Genomic DNA, 20,543 nt, shown 5'->3' on the forward strand with positions numbered 1-20,543 from the left:
CCCTGGAAACAGCAACTCAATGCTATCTGTGATTGCAGTCTCTAGTCAAGTGCCTGAAGACCAGAGTTTGCAGGGTTGAGTAGAATTAAGTGGTAACAGATTAGGGTATTTTTGACTCAAAAAAGTCCAGACAGGGATGAGTTGTTAATTCCAGAGAAACTTAATGCATGTTCCTGTCTATCCAGGGGAACGCACTTACTTGTTTTAACTGGGATTTCTTTATTGTGTTCTTTAGACGACTGTCACTCTCTTCATCCAATCTGACACTGGTTTCAAAGCCCATCGAGCCACCAACCCAGACCAGTCAGTTTACATCAAACCTGTTGAAAAATGACAGCAGCCATCCTGGTGACGCATCGGAGAGCAGCCAGCTCCTGGAGAATGTAAATTCAAATCGAGCTGCCTGTGTGCAGAAGAAGCGCAGATCAGCTTTGGAGCCCAGCAGAGCTGGTATGGCTCCTGGACGGGTTACTGCCTCCTTTCCAGAAGGGCCTGTGAATGCAGTCATGAGGAAGGCACAGTCAGTGCATGACCTCGTGCATGAGGGTAAGGACACATGTTGGAATGATGGTGTGAACCTGAGAATGAAATGGGGACAACTCAGTGGAGGAGTTAAATTAAACTTGCCTTTCTGCATTCTGAGCTACAGGCTTTACATATCTTCTAACTCCTAGCCTGTCAAGGGAATATATTTTAAATATTATTATTTAAAATATTATTTAATATTTTTAATTTGTAATGCAGATGCTGGTCTTCTAATTGTCAGTCTCTGATATTTGTTTGACATCTGTGGGAGAAGCACTGGCAAGGGTGAAATGAAGTATTTGCAAAAATAGTCTCCTTTGCTGTGGGTGGTTGCTCCAAGCTAAGACTGAAGCTCCCCAGGGTGGGGAGGAGAGAAAGAGGGAAGAGACAGTAACTGAGAGCTTACTGTATCCATGCCCACTGAGTGAAATAACTCTATTTTTGAAACAAGTAACTCACTCACCGTTAATAAGTTTAAAATTTGTTTAAAAAACCAAAAAAGAAACCCCAAATGATCACCACAACAGCACATATCAGTTTTTGCCTGCATCTTCTGGCCTCTCTCTTGAGAGTCACAGTGGTCCAAGGTCTTCTGACCATACATGTTAAGAACAAATCTCTCTCATGAGGAAAGCAGAATTGTCTGAGCAGGATGAAGGATGGCAAAAAAAGAAAGCTGTTGAGGCTTGGTGATACTAACCTGAACACATCTCACAGGGGCTGAGCTGAGCCATGTTAAATTCCAATTTAGGAATTCACTGCAGGCTCTTGTCTATTTTTGGTATGTTTATCTGCTTAATTTTCACAGATAAGGGTCCAGGAGTGATATCCTCTGCCAAGCAGCGTCCTCAGACTCTTTTGGTGGTTGAGAAGGATCCCAGACCTAACAATTGCAGGGTGTTATCAGCCAGTATGTTGAAGATGGATGGATCTGGTGCTCTGCTGGCCAAAGATGTCAGGGCTGCAAAACCAAAGTCCTACATGAACCCCACAACCAGCTTCCGGGCTAAGATGTCAAGGAGCGTATCTGTAGGGGAAAATCTGTACCTTGGTTGCTCCACTGAAGTGTTGACTGATGGGAGGACTAGTCCTCCAGTGACAGAGAAGACACAGTTTAGTTCCACATCAGATGCTGAGAAGATTAAGCTGCCAGTGAAAGAAAATGTTCCAGTGAAACCTGCACTCCAGCCAGTTGTAAACTGCTCATCTCCTAAGTCCTTCCACAGCAAGTTGGCATCGTCAAACCGAGCACATCTGATTCTTGACATTCCCAAGCCATTGCCTGATAGACCCACACTGGCCTCCTTCTCACCCACTACCAAAGCAAAAACCCTGCTTGAGCCACAGTCTCCACAGTCACCTGCTGGGGCCTCTAAAAAGAAGCCCTCTTTTCCTGAGGTCCGAACCTCCAAGAGGGAGAATCAAACTGCTGGGTTTCTAGTTCCTGGTAGAGAGGTCTCAACAGGGCTTGCTAAGGAGAGCCCAGTGGATTATCCAGTCTCAAGGACAGATTGCCAGGATGAGCCAGGGGTCACTAGTCTAAAACTGAGGGAAGTGTCAGAGGGCCAGCAACTTAGCTCTCCTGAGAGCACACTGCCCAGGGGCAGGGAGCAGATCACCGGCATCGCCTGTGTGCTAGACAGCCAACCTGGACTTTGCCCACTAGACCCCATCAGGCCCAGGTCTCCTACAGCTATAACTGCCTCGGCACAGGTCTCAGGTGTGCATGGATACCCATCTCTTATCTTCCCCCTTCTGTCTCCTGTCTTTGTGAACCGCCTCACGATCCCATCACATTTCTTTACGTCCAGCTTCTGGCCTGTCTCGTCCTGTCTGCACCTGTCTCGTTCCATAAACCATCCCCTCAATGGTGAGACACTTCTTCAATCTAACATCTTTTTCTCAGTCTTTAGTTTCCATTTCCTCTGGGTCTTATGTCTGACAGTCCTCCTTAGCTGGTTTTGTAGACCTCAGAATTGTCATGATTTTAGTGATTTAGCTGTACAATTACCTCTAGGGGTTCAAACCTCTTTGTGGTCAATACTAAAAGCTGATATGCTGGGAATCCCCTGAAGTACATGGGTCACATTCCCCACCCTCCTCTTGGAGCACGTTTGGCCAGCAAATGAAGGTACAGGCCAATATCACAGGTAATACTGACAATGAAGTTATGCCAGGCAGCTCAAACTTTCCTTTGTTAATATGCAAGTGTGCAGGGTCCAGAAGGGTTTGCATACAATTTTCTCCTATGAGATGAAGTTCATGGAAGTGAGCTCCTTGCTGTAGCTGCCTGTGAGAGCAAGCAGGTCTTTGTGCTGTTATCACTCTGCTTTGAGGACATGTCTGCAAACTGAGTATGTGCAGGGTTTGAACATAAAAAATGTGCATTAATTTTTGGATTATCTCTAGTTTGGAGAAAGAGGTACAAGATGAAAAACTTTCACCTGCTGAAACCAGCTCTAAGATCTGTTACAGGTCTCAGTTTAAGGTAATTCAATTAAATGAAAACTAGCAGATAAGTTCAAATTGAAGCAGAAATCCTGTCCTCTAAGGCAGGAAAACCTCCAGTGGCAGAGTTTGTGGCACTGCTTAGTTCCACATCATCTCCTGAGGTTTTTCTTTTGTGTCACAATCAGAAAGGAAATACACCTTTCTGAGTTGTGCATTAGAAAGCTGAATGTTAACCACTGCACTGATAGCTTGTACCTTAAGGGACTATACAGCTTTTATCCCTTTTGTTATGTTGTTTTTACTCATATCTGAGAAAGGATAGCTCTGTAATCCTGTGATCAATTACCTTCTGTGGTGCCAGGCTGTTGCACCATTCATTGGAATGGTACACCACAATATGGTTAAGGACAATATTTCTGCACCAAAACATTGCAGAAGGTTTAATCTGGTTCCGATGCACTGTTTTTTTTCTTTTTGCATTTCTAGAGAGATCAAACGCCTTAAGATTGAAGCACTGTTATGTAAAACAGGAAATGTGATATTTTGTCAAAGGACCTGCAGTTATCATACTGTTGCTGCTCTGAAGAATAGTGAGTGCAACTGAAATTTTCAGACCCTCCCCCTACAGGGGTGAGGTTTCTTCTAGCACCAGATGCAGCCTGAAGCTGTGGAATCACATTCTACTGCAGAATTGTTGTTGTCTGTGCTCTTTAGGCTGAGTTTTCTTTTCTAGATTTGTGAATCAGACTACACAGCAAATGGCTTTTGGTCAGTTTGCAGAATTAACACAGGTAGCACAGATAAAGATTTTCAGTATTGATTTTATTTTTTTAACAACTCCCAAGACATAACACACCCTGACAGAATATTTAACATGTTTAACAGCATCCTTTAGTGAGTTAGAAGGATACAGCACTGTGAATTGCAGTGTTTTGGTTTTTTTTTTCTCAGCAGGCAGCTGTCAGTCTTAAGCTTCTTGCAGACCACATTTCCCAGATTTTTAGTGGCAGATGCTGGAAAAGCTGTTTAGATCCAAGTTGGCTATTGCTGTGAACAACTTACTGTGGCTTCTGCGAATCACAATGTGGCAGTTTAGATGAAAACTAAACTTGATATAGACTTGTTGATAGAGACTTGTTCTTCTGACTTGCACTGCTACTTTGGATTTCCACTTAATTTTTCTGTCCTTCCACTTCCTGCTTGTATGACAGCTACAAATAAAGAGACTTCATTGTACTTATTGAAGCGTTTTGACAACTACAGTTAAGATGCTGTAGATGTGCTTGATACTGTTGCTGTGTTTAATATTCTCTGCTGGTTTCTGAAGAGCTCTGCTCTGCACACCCGAGAGGCAGAAAATGCCTGTTACTTAAGCATTTATATTAGGTTTTGTGATCTTTCTCCTGACTGGAGCCTCCCAGAGCTGGAGACCAACATAAAAACAATGATCAGAGGAGAAATCCAGAAAAGAGAAATGAGAAGAAACAGCTGGGTTTCAAACATAAGGAGGGAAGGAGGGGGCAGAAATCAAGAATCTTGGATTGCACTGAAGCCCACTCTCCTCAGACTCCACGGGTGATTTAGGATCAAAGGATGCAGATGGAAGGATTTGTTCTTACTCCTTTGTTCTTTGTGGATGTTTTTGTTTATGTATAAGTAGATGTTTTTCTAGCTGTAGTTGTTTATGCATCATCTAGATGTATTTAAAAATTAGCTTAGGTCCTCTCCAGTCTGTTCAAAGATGGTGTTCTTAGAATTGCAGAAATTACAGTGCTCACGTGACAAAATTTTGGGCTAGGGTAACTAAAGAAAGTTGAATGTCCTTTGTCCAGGCCTTTGCAAATTGAAGACTGTGTTTGTGTGTCTATGTCTTTGTTCATGGTTTATGTCTAACTCATGAAAGTGTTTATTGTAAGAAGATTGCAGGCCTTCAGCTCATGTTTTGGAGATAATATCTGGTGGGGACAGGCAGGAAATGCTGTCCTTCAGTTGCTTGCTTTTATTTTTTAGATTTGGATTATGGTCTATCCCCAGTGTATGTCATGTGTTGCTCAGCAATGCAATTCTGTTCTGAGTTTGCTTGTCACAGCTCCTCTGGAACTCAGTCTTCACTAGAGAATGTTGCAATAATTCAGTATAATCCATCATGCTCTGTGCTTTTAATACTCTGTGCAGAAGGATACATGAGGGGAAGATTATAGATTTCTAACTAGGTAGAAGCTAAATTAGAGGCTCCTTGGATCAGGCCCTCGTGTCTCTGGAAGTCCCCATACAAATATGGCTTTAATTGCAATTGGAAATCACATGGGTAATCTGTGACTATCTGTGACTGTAACAAAAATGTGCAGCTTGAGGAAAAACATTGCTGACTTTGGAGAGTCTAAAGACTGGAAAAATAGGGGTGTTTGAAGCAAGCAGCATGTCTAGTTAGTATGAAGGAAAGCTCATACAGAATATGCCTATTTAATGATTTGCTCAAACTAGCCCTAAATATTGAATGACAAGTTGTGTGTGCATGGTCTTTCAGATATGCATTAAAAAGCGTGTTTTCTTTCCAAACTATGAGGTTGTGGATAGTAGAGTGTCTGTGCCTTACCTTGTGCTTTTATGTTTTCCTCCCTGCAGAGGCGGGCATCAGCATAGAGCAGTGTGAGCATGTGGTGTCCGAGCTCCAGGACAGCATGCGCAGAGCCCTTCACCTCTACCGCAGGGTGAGTGACTGAGTGACCTCACACACAGACCCTGATACACTAGCTGGGCTTTACAGCCCACAGGCATCTTACACAGATGTAAATGCTTGCTGCCTCAAGGTGTTCTCTTGACTGTGTGTTCAGTGACACAAGCTGTCTGGCTGTCCACTTGACTACACCTTCAACTTGAACCAGGTGCTTCTGATTTCTAGCTCTTGGATTTTCCAATGATTTGCTATGGTACTCTGAGCAAATCAATTAAGTTTTCAGTCTGTTTAGCCTATCTGTAAACTGAAGATAACAGTATGCTCTTTTTCAAAGGGATATTAGGGAATGAATTAATGGTTATACAGTATTTCAGGGATATGAAATATTACAGGAGCTTTGAGTTTTATTACCCCATCTGTTCTTTGTCTTTGATGCCTGGGAAAAGGATTAGCAAATGTGGAATACCATGGGAATCCAGCTGTGAGAGAACATGCAGCTGTTTGCTTGTCCCTCTCACCTCTAGACCAGAGCTACATGCAGAGCGATATAACAGCTCTTTGGTCCTTTTCTTAGCACTGATCTGTCAGGTCTCCTGCAATGAGTGTGAGACTTCGATGGTGAGCATCTGCCACATGATCCTCTGCAGCTCTGGCCACAGCACTTGCATTAGCTCTCTGACCTTGCTCTGTTCCTGGGACCAGCTGCATTTGGCAGACAGGAGGGACTGGAGACTGTGGCCCTGTGCTGCAGCTGGGAAACACAGTACCTCCTTAAGCCCACTATAAGGGGAACACTGCTCAAAAATGTGCTTCTCATCTCTGTCCTATTGGACTAATGCCTCTGGATTTTGTGCAGCTAGGGAGTATTGGATGCATGTCCTGCTATATGTCTAAATAGGAAGACCCAAATGCTGAAGAAAAGTAGACTTGATTGGTCTGCAAGTCTTTATGGCTTTACTTCCCTCAAGGGCTAAAATTGCTTTCTTGGTGCTCTACCTGAACCCCAATGCATTCCTTGTTTTCCCCTCCTCTTTGTTTTCAGGTACTAAACGATACGGAATCTTCTACTGACAAAGATAAAATAGCAGGCCTCCTGACAGAAGCATTCTCCTCCATGAAGAAAGAGTTGGACTCTCTGAAGGATGCAGAAGAGCTTCCAAAAGACAAGGAGGCACTGGTGAAGCCACAAGATAACACTAGCCCACTGAATGAGGGATGTGGTGCCAATCTACCGAGTCCCAAGAGTTTGGGAGATGAGCAGACACTCGCTTTGTTGGAACAGTACTCGGAGCTATTGCTGCAAGCTGTGGAACGACGCATGGACAAAAAACTCTGAGGGGTGGCTTTCAGGTGTTTGAAATAATTGCAAGAAGAGGACCACAGAGAGAGCTTCAGACCAATGCTACCATCAGCTGGTCTAGGGCTGGTGGGGATACATTTATAAATTGATTTCCTCAGGCTCCAACAACTGACTTGTTCCAATTCTTAGCAATGTGCTGGCCACAGTTTTAATATTTGTTTCCCAATGGTCTTCAACTTCCAAGACTTCTAAACAAAGTCTTGAAAGAGGAGTTTGGAGAAATTGCCTTGAAATTTCTTCATAGCCGGGAGATCAGGATGTTTGACACCTAAAATACAAAGAAAATCCAGTTTATCCAAGAAATTCTGAACTGCTGACTAAAAGCAAAGGTCAATGTGAAGCCAATCCCTTCCTCTCCAAGACTTCATAAGAATAAGAAATCAGACTTTTTATTGGTTTATTTATTAATTTATTTCTCTTGACTGTTGCTCTATGCCACGTTTGTGGCTGTTACCTTTGTCCTTTAAAAAAACTGTCAATCCCTTTGCCATATCCCAGCGAGAAACAATCTCTGTATTATAAATCCCCAATAGGGAGACAGGCTGGAGTGTCTGTGCAATTAATGAACTGTTCTCTGCTTAGATCTTTTCTTGCTGTTCTTGGTTTTCCTGCCTTGGTTTTGTTCCCTGCAGTAATCCTGCTGTTGTTATGACAACCCTGTCTGCTTTCCTATTGTGTCAAAATAGTCCCCACACTGTATCTTATCTGCATTCACCTCAAGGGAAAGGCTCTGTATCCCTTGGGCCATGCTTTGGAGATTACTTTATGAATTCATCCAGTGGTATTTTTAATCTGGAATTTGAATACTTCAGACTGGGTTTTCTGCAGACATTTTAAAAATTGGATTTAGATACAATACAAAAGTTTATTTCAGCCAGCTTTCATGATTAAGAATTGGATATTGACTTTGTTGTGATTTATTTTTGGAGAAGTGACATGGAAAAGATGGTTTCCATCTCGTACAGTGTCACTATGGGTTTGAGAGATCTTCAGTGCCATGGCTCATCTGTGTCATTTGTTCATTTCACTGTGATAGGAAAATGTTTTCTCCTTGCCTTTACATGAAAACAGAACATTTACATCACAAGAAAGCTGGGATTCTTTTACCTTTTGTAAAGTTATTTCAAATACCCTCATAAAATTATTTCCTAAGAACTTCAAATGAGATATTTTGGGGTGTGATGACCACTATTTCTCCTGCCTCTAGCTTCTTTGCTTTTAAGGATTTTCTGGTCTGAGAAACAGAATCTTCTCTTCTTGCATTTGTATGTGCAATATTCTTCTTGCCCTGTGAAGCTTCTCTAAACCCATGCTAACTTGTGTCTGTTGTGGCTTAAAATTGTCCGATGATGTTTTTTAGGTCAATGATATAAGCTAAGGAAAACAATTTTAAACCAATGAAATTCTTCAGCACCTTCCCCCTTACTCCCATTCCTTTCAACAACAGGGGAAAATACACGAAATGTTTTATTTCTTGCATCTCCAGTCTGTCTTGCATTTATTTTTAAGACAGCACAGTGTAATCCGAGTTCATAAAACTAACGCAAGCAACAAGAATTTGATGGGAGAGAGACTGCTAGCATCTGTGGAAGTCAGTCAGAGGCAGTCAGACTGCATCACTTGGTTGCAGAGGTTACAGGGTGGAAGCAGGTTTTTTCATTTTACTGTCCTGGCTGCTGTTTCTCTGAAACCCTGTGGCACTTGGAAATGTGGTCTGTTGACTTTCTGTGACTGCAGATCTGCAATGCAGCTTTTTTTCTGCTGGTCTGGCCAGACTGGCATGGGACAACTTGTTTCTCCTGAGTACTCTAAGCTGAATAATCTGCAGTTCTGTCTCCCCCCCAAACAGGTTTGCTGCCTGATCACTGCTGAGTGCTTCAGGACATGGCAGCATGGGAAACATTTTGAGAGCTTTCCAGCTCCTTCTGCCTGTAATTGAAATCTGCCTAATCATGTTTCAGATGTCCTTGCTAACCTTTCTTTCCATGGGCTTATACTGAAACTTTAAAGGGGTTGTTTTCTAGTCCCTTCTCTGCACTGTATTCTGCTGAATCAGCTGGTGTGCTCAGTCCCATGGGCAGCTTCTCTTGCACAGACAGGTTTTGCAAAGGAAGGCAAGTTGGAAACCAGAGAGGAAGTTTCTGGCAGTGAAAAGGTGAGCTGGAGATGCCATGAGTGGAATGTGTGATAACAGCCATGTTGGGTCTGTGATGGGAGTTAGTGTGGGTCAAGCTTGCTTTTGAGGTGACCTGTTCTTTCACTTTCAGACTGTGAACATATGTCCTAGTATACAGGGGCCAGTCTTGCTGTACTGGGGCCACAAGACACTCAGGAAAAATAGCAGCCCCTTGAACCCAGGTGTATTTTGGTACTGTTGATAATGGTTTGAGGGTCCTTTATATTACTTCCTTGTGCAATTTTATACCATTTTATTATTTAAACATTGAGGTAGTGACAAAAAGGTCAGAGATGATACAGAAGAGCCAAGTGGTGAGAATGAAATGACCATGAAAGTAAAGGTCAAAAACCAGCAAAGCTGACATAGAGATATGGAACAAAGCTCCTTGGAAATAGGTTGTGTGAAGCAAATCTGGTTTTTAAGCTGATCAGAGCGGGTTTTATTTCCTAGAATGGACTTTGCAATGGGTCATGGCTGTATACAGGAAACCATAGGTAAAATCTGATCAGAATAATGGTAAGAAAAGTGTTGGGCAAGTAGATCAGTTGGAGAATGGTTGTGTAGTTTAACATAAATTTAGAACAGTGTATGTAGGAGACTCAGGAAAACAGTAGAAGTAGAGATGGTTTTGGTCTGAAGAACACCATTTGGCCAATACCTGTGAATGATACAATACCAAAAGGCTTCAGGAAAGTAGATATAGGACTTGGAGATGGTGATCTGTAATTGAAGGATGAATGGGAAGGAGTTTGTTTTGAAATATGTTCTGTTGAGCCTCTTGCTTCTTCTCTTGCAACTGTTCTCTAAGCAGCTATTTTTTTTTTCTTAAATGGCAAAGTCCTGAGCTGCTTGTTTGAGGCTTTGATGCTTTGAATTGATTAGAAGCCTGGTAAATGGTGCCACAAGTTTGTTGCTGAGAGGGGTAAGGGGATAGTGTTGCTCTTGATAATTTAAGACTGATCTAACTAATTGTTCCCTGCTAACTTCCTATTGCTGGCAGTAGGAAATATTCCTAAAACCTCTAGTTTACAGAACAAAAAGAGCATAAATGCATTGCATTTGCACCTTGTGAACATGTTTCACTACAGGCTGTCCATTGGGCCAGGTAGAGAAATAATGAATGGTAACTGCCTGGGAAGTCAAGAGGCTTGTCAGAGGAGGTAATAAATTTGAGTCTATCCCTCTTAATGGTTTGTGATCCCTTTTACTGGTGGGTGTTAGCATAGGCACAGCAAGATACCTATATTATGATAAGTTATTTGTTTAACATAAAGCCTGAAAAAATAATTTGGATCTACCTATCCTCATTGCATATATTTTCCCCTCTTCAACCCAACATTCCTGGTCAAAATGAGAAGTTTTAGGTTTCTTTTCCATCTTGCAAATAGTACTGCTTTGCCTGTGGAATCCCTCAGTTCGTTTAAGGGCTCTCTTGAATTGGGACAGTAGGAAGGGCTGCAACCTGAAATGGCAGCAAACTGTTGTATTTCCTGCTGCAAGCAGGTAACACCTTCATCCTCCCCATCCCTCAGTGGCACTCGGGAGCTGTGTGTATGGGCATCCCTTTCTTCCACCTCCTCTCTCAGGTTGTCCTCTCCTTTCCATGCCATCTCCCAAGTGATGACTGGGGCATGGCTTTACAGCAGCCCCTTCCCCAGCCTCCCCGTTTTAAAGACTTCATCATGACTCAGAGGAATTGGGACGTTTCTTTCTGGGAGTAGAAACATACCAACTTAATTTTTTAAGAAGAACGAATATGTATATACTTATATATAACAACAAAAAAAAAGAAATGCAGGTATTTAAACACCCTTGGTAAACTCGTGCATGTATACAGTGTCTTCCCCCAGCCCGTTGGATGTGTAGCATCCAGGACACTAAATGACAAAAACCTCATTGAAATGGTAGACAGGTCTTCTAGCAGCCCCCCGAGGGAGCAAGTGGTTCCTTCTCTGGGTAAGGTCCGGCGTGTCCCATGTTTCAGGTCGCGCGTGTGAAGGGCGCGGGGCGGCTGGGGCTGTGCTCGTGTCACACGGGGACCGCGCGGGGCGGCCGCGCCCGGAGCAAGCCATGTGCGCCCCGCGCGTCCTGCTGCGCCTCGGGCAGGGCAGGGCCGGCACCTCCTCACCCGACCCCCTCCTGCACTGCCCTTTTCCTTCACTCCTGTGAAACGCAAACAAAAAACCCTTCCTGCTTTATTTATAAATGCGTGTTTTTATACTTTCGGCTTTAGGCAAAATAATACTTTGTCCTTTTTTTAATTATTATTTGGGGAAAGAATTAAAAATTCCCTTTGTTGGTTGGTTTTTTTTTTTTGTTGTAGTTTTTTTTCTTTTCTTTTCTTTTTTTTTTTTTTTTTTGTTTTTTTTTTTTTTTTTTTGCACTGTGAGGCTCCCCCGGGAGCTGTTTTTAACTCTGTATCCATTTGTACTTCGTGTCTTAAACTGTTTCAATAAAAACGTGACCATTTGTTACTGAGCTGCGGGACTCATTGGGGCACTGCGCCCGCGGTTCGTTTTCCGGGGGAAGGGGCGGGGAGGGGGCGGGAGCGGGCGGGGAGGGGGCGGGAGCGGGCGGGGCCGGCTGCTGCAGGGCCGGGCTGTGCATGGCGGAGGGCGCGGCGCTGCGGGCCGTGAGGGGCTGCCTGGCCGCCTTCCCGCGGGAGGCCCGCGGTGAGCGCCGGAGCGGAGCGGGAGAGGCCGCGGTGACCCCGCCCGGGGCGGGCAGTGGTGCTGGGCCGGCCCCGCCGCCGCCCCGGGGCCCGGCCCGCCCGGTGCTGCCGCCTCGGCGGGCCGCGGCTGCGTGGGGCCATCAGCGGCACCCACTGTGCTGCCGGCATGTGGTGGTTCCGAGGTCAAGGTGAAGCAGAAAGGCCCCCGCAAGATGAAAGAGAAACTCGAGAAAACGATCCTTTAATGGTTGTTTCTCTGTGTATAAAGTAGCAAAACAAAGCACTATTCCAGCTTCCAAAAAATCATCCTGTGGTATCACCTTTGTGTGGGAGGTGCACTTTCTATGGCGCAGGCCCTTTGGCCCTTTATCCTCAGGCGCTGGCCTGAGGTTTCCATCTGGCTCTGAAAGCGCCCTGACACTCTCTGGGCTTTAGCAGAGGGATTCTGGATCCGTGGAAAGCGTTGCTTGGTGTCAGCGTGGTGAGGCGTGTGAAGCCCGTGTGCTGGCAGGAGGCGCTTGTCCCGGGATGCTGAGTAACACTGTTTGTTGTTTGCCTGCACAGAGCTGGGCTGGCCGGAGTCCGTGCCCTATCTTGATAGGCCTCCGTCCCCGCTGGAGTTCTATCGAGAGTGGGTGAGTCCGAATAAACCCTGTGTAATCCGCAACGCCATCAGCCACTGGCCGGCTCTGAAGAAATGGACCTCAGCATACCTCAGGTATGGGCGAGCTGTGGAGTAGGACTGGTGTTCAGTTTTGGTGACCTCACCAAAAACCCCTTGGTTAATCTTTGCTTTTTTTTGTAAGTTTAGCCCAGATTCCTTCCTGCTTCTGGCTGAAGGTGTTCAGTCTTCCCAAGGTCAGGTGTGTCTTCCTTGCACACACACTGCCCTCCCCGTTCCGATGTAGCCAGGAGGGTTGGTGTTGTGGCTGTGTGCAACCAACAGACTCAGGCTATTGAAACCTACACAGCTGGAGTGGGGCTGTAAAGCTCTCAGAACAGACTGACTTGTTTGTGACTGAGCACACCTTGTTTTCTTCAAAAAACTAAAAGATGAGCATTTTAACAATGACTGAAATTTTAACAAAAGGTCCTCTTTTAAGAGATGATTTGTGGTTAGACCTAGTATCTGTGAGTCAGATTCTGTGGGGTTTTAAGGTAAATATCTCATGGAACTAAGGACTGCTAGCCTCATGGGGTGTGTATCTATCAGTTTCTGTCCACCCCTGCTCCCTGCTCAGATGCTTTTGAACATGTGAATCCCCCGTGGATTTGTCTGAGTTTAATGGCTACAATAATATCAAGCTCTACCATGACTGATGAAAAGAAGTGGCCAAAGAGGACCAGTGCATGGAGGAAAAGGGAGATCCCTTGTGAACTGTCCTGTTAGGAGAGAATTCAGAGAGGAAAAAGAAACTAGAGTTGCCTTGACTGCAGGGAGCAGTCGGAGCAGAATGCCTGAGTCCTTACCACATAGCAGAAAAGCTGATCTAGAGACACACATCCATGGAATGACAGGCATCTTATTTTTGCTGCCCTTGAAGCATGTTTTTAAAATAACCAGTATGTAATATAAGAGCTAATTGCAGGCCTGGGTATAAACCTTTGATTTGTTTTGCAGGGAGGTGGTAGGTCCCAAGGTGGTGAGCGTGGCAGTGACACCAAATGGTTATGCAGATGCAGTGTTTCAGGACCGTTTTGTTATGCCAGAGGAGCGCCAAATGCCTTTCATGGACTTTTTGGACATTGTGGAGAAGAAAGTGACCTCTCCCAACGTATTCTATGTGCAGAAGCAGTGTTCAAACCTCACTGAGGAGTTCCCTGAACTTGTCTGTGATGTGCAGCCTGACATACCATGGATGAGCGAAGCACTGGGTGAACCCTCAATTTCTCTCATATTCCGTAAATATTTTGCATGGGGCTTTAAAACAATCACAACACATTTAAAACAATTCACTAATGGCGAATACTTGTTCTCTTTCTGAATGCCACAGCCCAGTTTGGTTTCATCCTCTTAGGAAGCAGAAGTAGTAAAATACCTAATAGAGTAATCCAAGTTTTGGGGTTGGATTACTCTGAAGTCAGTATCTCTGTTGTGTAATGGGACCCTCACAGCTGAAAAGAGGTTGTGTAACACTTTACATTGAGTGACTTTTCTTTGATCTAGAGTTATATTTTGGCTTAGTGTTCACAGTGTAGAAGGAGGTTGCTGTTGTTCACAGAGTGCTATTTGCCATGAAATCTGTCATAGTTATGAAGGAAGTTATAGGACAATTAAAAAAAAGGATGATTTGTTATTGTCATCATATTTCTTTTCTCTAACTATACAGGGAAGAAGCCTGATGCTGTGAATTTCTGGCTTGGGGAGTCAGCTGCTGTGACATCTTGTACGTATCCCATGGCAGTGTAAATCTTCTGGTGATTTCAGCACAAATTTAAGCTGGCTTGTTTTGAGTTAGTGGCTCAAGGAGAATGGTGTGGTTTTTCTGACAGGGCAGTTCTATTTTAACATGCTTTTTTTTGCATTCTTTATTCTGCCCTTCTGCAGCCTCCTGCTGCAGTATCACCTGACATTGTGTCAGGCAAAGCACTGACAATTTACTTCATTGAATGCATTTGGCATCATGTAACATGATGTTGTGACTTTCCACTGGCTGCAAGAGGAAGAAGCAGTCTGATAGTAATAGGGAAAGTTGTTAACTTTCAGTTTACTGTAGTTTCTGCTGCAGAGAAGGAAATAGCTATGATATTCTGTCATTCTCCCCATTTCTCTTTTTTTTTCTCAATCCTAGTACATAAAGATCATTATGAGAACTTGTACTGTGTAGTATCTGGAGAGAAATATTTTCTGCTGCATCCACCAAGTGACCGTCCCTTCATCCCATATGGTACATCATTTTGCTGTGCAATGTGTCTGAAGGCTGGAAGGAGGACAGACTAAAACACTGAAAGATGTGAAAAAAGGAAGCAGTGGTAACATTTTGATATTTATGCAGTGTTATGCTTTCAAGTGTGGACCGAAATCTCTCCTACTTCATGCTGCAGGTAGTTTGTAATACAACTGTTATTCTGAAGCCAGGTTTTCCAGTCCAGTAAAGTAATGAGCTCACTGGTTCACATCTTGAGTCCTGTGTCCAGTTCTGGGCCACTAAGTTCAGGCAGGACATTTAGATACTGAAGCAAGGCCAGAGAAGGGTGTTAAAGCTGGTGAAGGTTCCAGAGGGTAACTCCTATGAGGAGCAGCTGAGGGAGCATGTTTTTTTTACCCTGGAGAAAAGCCTGGAGAAAGGGGGGAGGTTTTGGCTCTCTAGAACTCCTGGAAAGGAGGTTGTACCTAGATGGAGGTCAAGATCTTTTACTAGGCAACCAGTGGCAGAAGGAGAGGTAATGGTCTCAAGTTGTGCCCAGGGGAGGGTTAGATTTGACATTGGGAGGAATTTCTCCACATAAATGTGATTAGATATTGAAATGGACTGCCCAGGGGAGTGGTGAAGTCATGTGCCTGGAGGGAGGTGATTTAGGAAAGACTGGATGTGGCACTTAGTGCCATGGTTTAGTTGACAAGGTGGTGTTCAGTCATAGCTCGGACTTGATGATCTCAGATCTCATCTCTTGATGTCTTTGCCAACCTAATTGATTCTGCGATACGCGTGACAGTCTCTTCAGCTTTAGAATGTTTAAATTGTTTAAGTATATTGGCAGTGTTGTAGCATGTCATCTTTGATTTTTTACAGGTTTGGATTCTGCCTACCTGCTTTTCTCTAGGAAAAAAAAAAGCCAGGAAAATAAAATATGACTTGTATTTTAATGAAATATTCAAGCTACTAACTGAATCTCTGAAAACTGAGAAATGAAGAAAGAGATTCTTATGGCAGTGTTGCTTCACACTGCCTGATTTCTGTTTCTTTATGTGGCTTTCCTATGTGCACAGCAGTAGTTACTGTTGCAGTGTCATCTAAAAGATGGACAGCTTAACTTTATGCCTCGTAAGACTTAATTGGCCCATTCCTTGGCTTTCAAACCATCTGACTAAGTGAATGCAGAGTGCTCTATGATGGAAATATAGTTTTGGCTAGATGTGTGCTGCTACAATATTTTATTTATACTGTGTTTATTTTGTTTACAACCTTGATGCCATAGAATCTTAGAATGGTTTGGATTGGAACGGACCTTGAAGATCATTGAGTCAATGCTCCTGTCATTCAACAGACCAAATTACTCAAAGCTCCATCCAGCCTGACCTTGAATACTTCCAGGGACAGGGCACCCACAACTTCTCTGGGCAACCTGTTCCAGTGCCTCATAATCCTCATTGTTAAAAAATTCTTCCTTATATATAATCTAAATCTACCCTGTCTCAGTTTGATACCATTAACCCTTGTCCTGGTCTTGGTAAAAAGTCCTTCTCTGTCTTTCTTATAAGCACTTCTTAGGTACTGGAAGGCCACAGTGAGATTTCCTTAGCCCCCTGTCTTCTCCAGGCTGAATAACCCCATCTCAGCCTTTCTTGGACAGGTGGTGTTTTATGTATGTGAGTGTATGAAATATATGTGTGTTATAGGAGTCCTACTTTGTAAAACAAGCTATTGTTAAGGCATAAAACAGAGATAATGCTTACATTTCATGGTGTGTAGTAAAAAGAGAATTCCATCTTTTTGAGCATTCGGTTAATTAATGGAGAGAAACTGTCTCAAGGGAGGGCTTAGAAAACCACATGTGTTGAAGCAATGAAAGAAAAGCAACCAGCAGTATCTGAAGCAATTGATGAGCCCTGTCAATTAAAATTAGAAATGAAAGACTGGCCACAAGTCACTAATAACTCTTGTGAGTGCTTCTTTGGTAGACTGACCTAAGATGAAACACCCAACTATAGAATGATGTGTAAATCAAGGGTGCATTTATGCCTTCTGAAAAGGAAAGAAAACAGTTACTGGGAAAAAATAGGACTGGGATACAAATGGACTTGGAGGAGAATCAGTATTATTCAGACTGACTGCCAAAAAACTATATTAAAAACTGGATAAAATTTGAAATGGAAAAAGAGAAGGATAGTGAAAGTTGAAAGTGGTTTTGTCTTAATTTTTCTTAATGAAAGTGTGACATGCACTGCTGTTAGGTTCTCTGAATTGTCATTTAATTCTTTCTCTGGTTCCAGAGCTCTATCAGCCAGCAACTTACCACGTATCAGAAGATGGTTCATTTGAAATTGTGGATGAGACTACTGCAGAGAAGGTAAAAGCTTTATAGAGAATGCAGTTAATACAGTAGGGACAGTTTGGGACATTGCTGAGCCCTCAAACTCGGCATATTGATTGATATTTAGAAATCCTGCATTATTGGAAAGAGAATGCCCAGATATTTCACTTGTATTTTACTATTTGCAAAGGATACCCAGCTTCCAGAAAAATCTTTTACTGCACACCCGAAACGATTAATATAATTAAGTGTTGCATTGCACCAGACTCTGATAGATCCACTAAAGAACTTTTGAATACATTGACAATAAAGAAATTGATTTCATTATACCTGAAATAGACCCCTCTACATTCACTTTCTTTTGGCCCTCTACTCAGCTCCACAGTAGTATCACTCAGTGCAATAGAACATACCTGTCTAAATTAATAAGTTGTATTTTCTTAGTAGTAGCAATATTTATTTGATTAAAATGTTTAGATCTGGAAGCACTTTACAAATCTCAGTAGAATCTTAATCCCTTGCCTTTTGCCTCTGCAAAATGTGAGTAATGTTACAACAGAACTTGAACTGGGGCTTGTTCTCTGTTTCCAGAGTGGTGCCCATGGAATCTCATTCCTGTAATTCAGAAAGGTTGGAATGCTGAAGTTTACAATTCTGTAGGGCAGAGAGAGAATTAGTGCAGGCATGAGGGACTTCCCAGAAAGGAGGGATGTTTCAGCTGCTGGGAGTAAAAATTACACCAAAGAGCCTAAGAAGAAGAAGAAAGGAATTTCTAAAAAGAGTGCTGCAGATAAAGCATTCAAGTACTGAATGTGGAGAGAACAAGAAACTTAAGGGGCTGGAGGTGTTTGGAAAGTATGCCACGAGACTGCAGTTTTATGGATGACATTTATTGCCTTTTGTCTAAATAGAAATGCATCACCAAAGGAGGAACATCTTTGCATCCTTGACCTATTCCCAATTGCATGTGGAAAGCTGTGTAGCTGTAGATGTTTTGCTAGACAAAGTACATGTTTTGTAACCTAGTGAGTTTGATTATCAGTTGTTTTTCTGGAAGCTTGCTGGAATTTTTTCCAGGGTCAGTACCATATACAGACACTCTTTTGCCTTTAGGTGCCCTGGATCCCTCTGGACCCCTTGAACCCTGATCTGGAGCTGTATCCAGAGTATGCTCAGGCAAAGCCTTTGAAGTGTACAGTGAAAGCTGGTGAGATGTTATATCTACCTTCTCTCTGGTTCCATCATGTTCAGCAATCACATGGCTGTATTGCAGGTAAAATAGACAGTATTTATAGATACATTTTGGAACTGTGGTGGGTGTGCAGGTAGATATCCCACAGCAAAGCACCAGTGGAAGCAAAAGTTCCTTTAAGGTTATCTGCCTCTCTGCAATCTTGACAGATCCCGTGGGGCTGCCTCTTTCCAGCCTGTTTTGCTTATAATTCACAGCTTTGTTGACATAACATGGAAGACACTCTGTTTTCTTTGAGTGTTTTCTTTGAGTGCTTTCTTTGAGCTAAAATCTGTTCTGACCTGATCTCTTACCTTGCTAATAAGGTTGTGTTTGTGTTACTGTTTCCCTGCACTTACCAAAAGTCTTGTCATCGTTTTCTTTGTAGGATTTGTCATAATCTCTCTAGCTCTTTTTTTTCTTCTCTCCCCAAGTGAATTCCAGAACTTCGATCAGTGTTCATTGGGTACATGTGGAGGGGTGGGGATGGTGCAAGGTATTATTGTTGTGCAAGTTTTGCAAGGTTTGAGGAAGTGATTTTTGTAAATCATTACATTCTAGCCTTAAAATGTATTTCTCTTTTCTTGTCTCCTCAGTGAATTATTGGTATGACATGGAATATGACATTAAGTACAGCTATTATCAACTACTAGATTGTCTCACAAAAGCTGTGAAAATGCTATAGCAAAGGTGGGAGACTCGAGCCTGTGATGTCTGTTTCTGATGTGATGCAATTATCAGCATCTGTGACTGGAGTACAAACGTGATTCCCCCCAAAAGAACTGAACATTAAATTATGGTCAACAATGCCTGCTGAACACATCATGGCTATTTTTCTTGATTTCAGAGTCCAGACCAATTGGCCAGATATTTTGGCTTGTAAGGAGAACTTTGATAATAGGATTTTTAGGCCTTTGCATGTTGCCTTGGTGATGGTGAGCAAACTAAAATGTGAAGAGAGATAATCCAGGTTTTGAAAATCCCAAAATGGAAGCCCTGACTGTTTGTTCAGATCTACAGATTGTTTTCATTACAACCCAAGTGGACAAGGAAGGGTCTGCTGCTCTATGCATCAGGCTGCAATAGTCCAATCTATGCATTCTGCTTAAGGCAAAAGTCTGTCCTGTTGTAATTCTTTAAGTTCAGTGGCTGTGGTGTTTTGATGGTGAGAAACTACAATTTCTGCAATAAATAGGTCAGTTGAAACCTTATTTCTGTAATAATTTACTTTTTTTTTTCCAAAGTAAACAATGGCTGAAGGACATCTAGGAGGACATGCAAAAGTCAATGTTGGCTATTTTCCAATAAAAAGCTACACATTTTTAGTGCTGTTTTTTATTTCTTTTCACTGTTGTATTTAAACATAACTGCATTCTCTTGCATCCTGAGGGATGATTTTAGAGTTGCTCTGCCATATCTGTGGTCAATCTTCATATCATCTGTGGTCTTATGGTGTGAGGTATGATTCTACAGCTTGTAAGCTCACTGATTGTTTCATTCCTTTGCCATTAATTGCTGCTTAGAGCATGGTCAGGCAAGTTGTTTGAATCAGGAGCCGGGTTCAAAGAGCCATAATTCCCATTTTTATTTCCACAGAATGGGATGGGACTACTCGCGTGTCTGAGACCCTCAGGGTAGGACAAGAAGTCTTTTAAATACACAGACATTGCAAAAATGTAGTATTGTTGTTTATGAAAACCAAAAGCTGGTGTTTATTGTTAAATATTCAAACAGATCCTTAGAAACATTTTTAGTATGGGGGAAATTAATTATTGGGAAGGAAAAAATTAGTAATTTTTTGACTTAGTTTCTTTTGCTTTTTAAAAGAAGCATAGTTATAGTGTAAAGTTTCATTTTAACTTGTGGTGCTTGTCCAAAAATTGCAGAAGGCTCAAGAGGGATCAAGAGCAGGCTTTGTTTCGTGGTGAGATTAAGATGTCACGCTGCTTAGGCTTTGCAGCTTGTCTGTGTTTACTGTGCCGTGGCAAAGTCTCCCAAGCCTTCCAAATCTGGGATTTCCTGCAGCTGGTGGGGGGCGCTGCAATTTCGATATCTCTTTTTGCTGCTTTGGGGTTTTTAATTTAGTTTCTGTCTGTAATCAAAAGTAAAAGCACTCGCCAAGAACAAGTGACAGCTTGTGCCCGTGCCAGTGGCCGGTGTCACCGTGCCACCCGAGCCGGAGAGTCTGGCGGGAGGCGGGCTCTGAACTACGGCTCCCAGCAGCCCGTGCCGGCCGAGTGAAGGAAGTGCTCA

The 20,543-nt window shown here is 42.9% G+C and overlaps 2 protein-coding genes across 5 annotated transcripts in view; both read left to right on the forward strand.

Annotated features, from left to right (window-relative positions):
* MAPKBP1 (mitogen-activated protein kinase binding protein 1) overlaps nucleotides 1-7,004 on the forward strand; it is a 96,311-nt gene extending 89,307 nt beyond the window's left edge. For all 4 annotated transcript variants that reach the window (XM_054275060.1, XM_054275063.1, XM_054275062.1 and 1 more), the window contains 4 exons: nucleotides 236-546; nucleotides 1,334-2,245; nucleotides 5,602-5,687; nucleotides 6,696-7,004. In XM_054275060.1, the coding sequence (XP_054131035.1) occupies nucleotides 236-546; nucleotides 1,334-2,245; nucleotides 5,602-5,687; nucleotides 6,696-6,989 (1,603 nt within the window). In that variant the 3' untranslated portion in view covers nucleotides 6,990-7,004. The remainder of the gene's footprint in view (nucleotides 1-235; nucleotides 547-1,333; nucleotides 2,246-5,601; nucleotides 5,688-6,695) is intronic.
* Nucleotides 7,005-11,797: 4,793 nt separating this feature from the next.
* On the forward strand, nucleotides 11,798-19,597 carry JMJD7 (jumonji domain containing 7). Its single transcript, XM_054276313.1, has 8 exons — nucleotides 11,798-11,864; nucleotides 12,428-12,581; nucleotides 13,485-13,738; nucleotides 14,194-14,250; nucleotides 14,656-14,751; nucleotides 17,019-17,095; nucleotides 18,173-18,332; nucleotides 18,887-19,597. Exons 1-8 carry the CDS (start codon nucleotides 11,798-11,800, stop codon nucleotides 18,973-18,975), a joined length of 954 nt encoding a protein of 317 aa, XP_054132288.1. The 3' UTR covers nucleotides 18,976-19,597.
* Nucleotides 19,598-20,543: the final 946 nt, after the last annotated feature.

This window comes from Melozone crissalis, unplaced genomic scaffold (genome assembly GCF_028551555.1).
Source record: "Melozone crissalis strain CALT ecotype California unplaced genomic scaffold, PUWL_Pcris_2 ptg000018l_1, whole genome shotgun sequence".
Classification (NCBI taxonomy): Eukaryota; Metazoa; Chordata; class Aves; order Passeriformes; family Passerellidae; genus Melozone; species Melozone crissalis.

Bases quoted from the DNA above. Each gene is read 5' to 3' on its own strand.
- JMJD7 (XM_054276313.1), top strand. From the start codon at position 11,798: ATGGCGGAGGGCGCGGCGCTGCGGGCCGTGAGGGGCTGCCTGGCCGCC. The intron at 12,582-13,484 runs GTATGGGCGAGC...TTTGTTTTGCAG, and splicing joins TGGACCTCAGCATACCTCAG to GGAGGTGGTAGGTCCCAAGG. The intron at 14,752-17,018 runs GTACATCATTTT...CTCTGGTTCCAG, and splicing joins CCGTCCCTTCATCCCATATG to AGCTCTATCAGCCAGCAACT.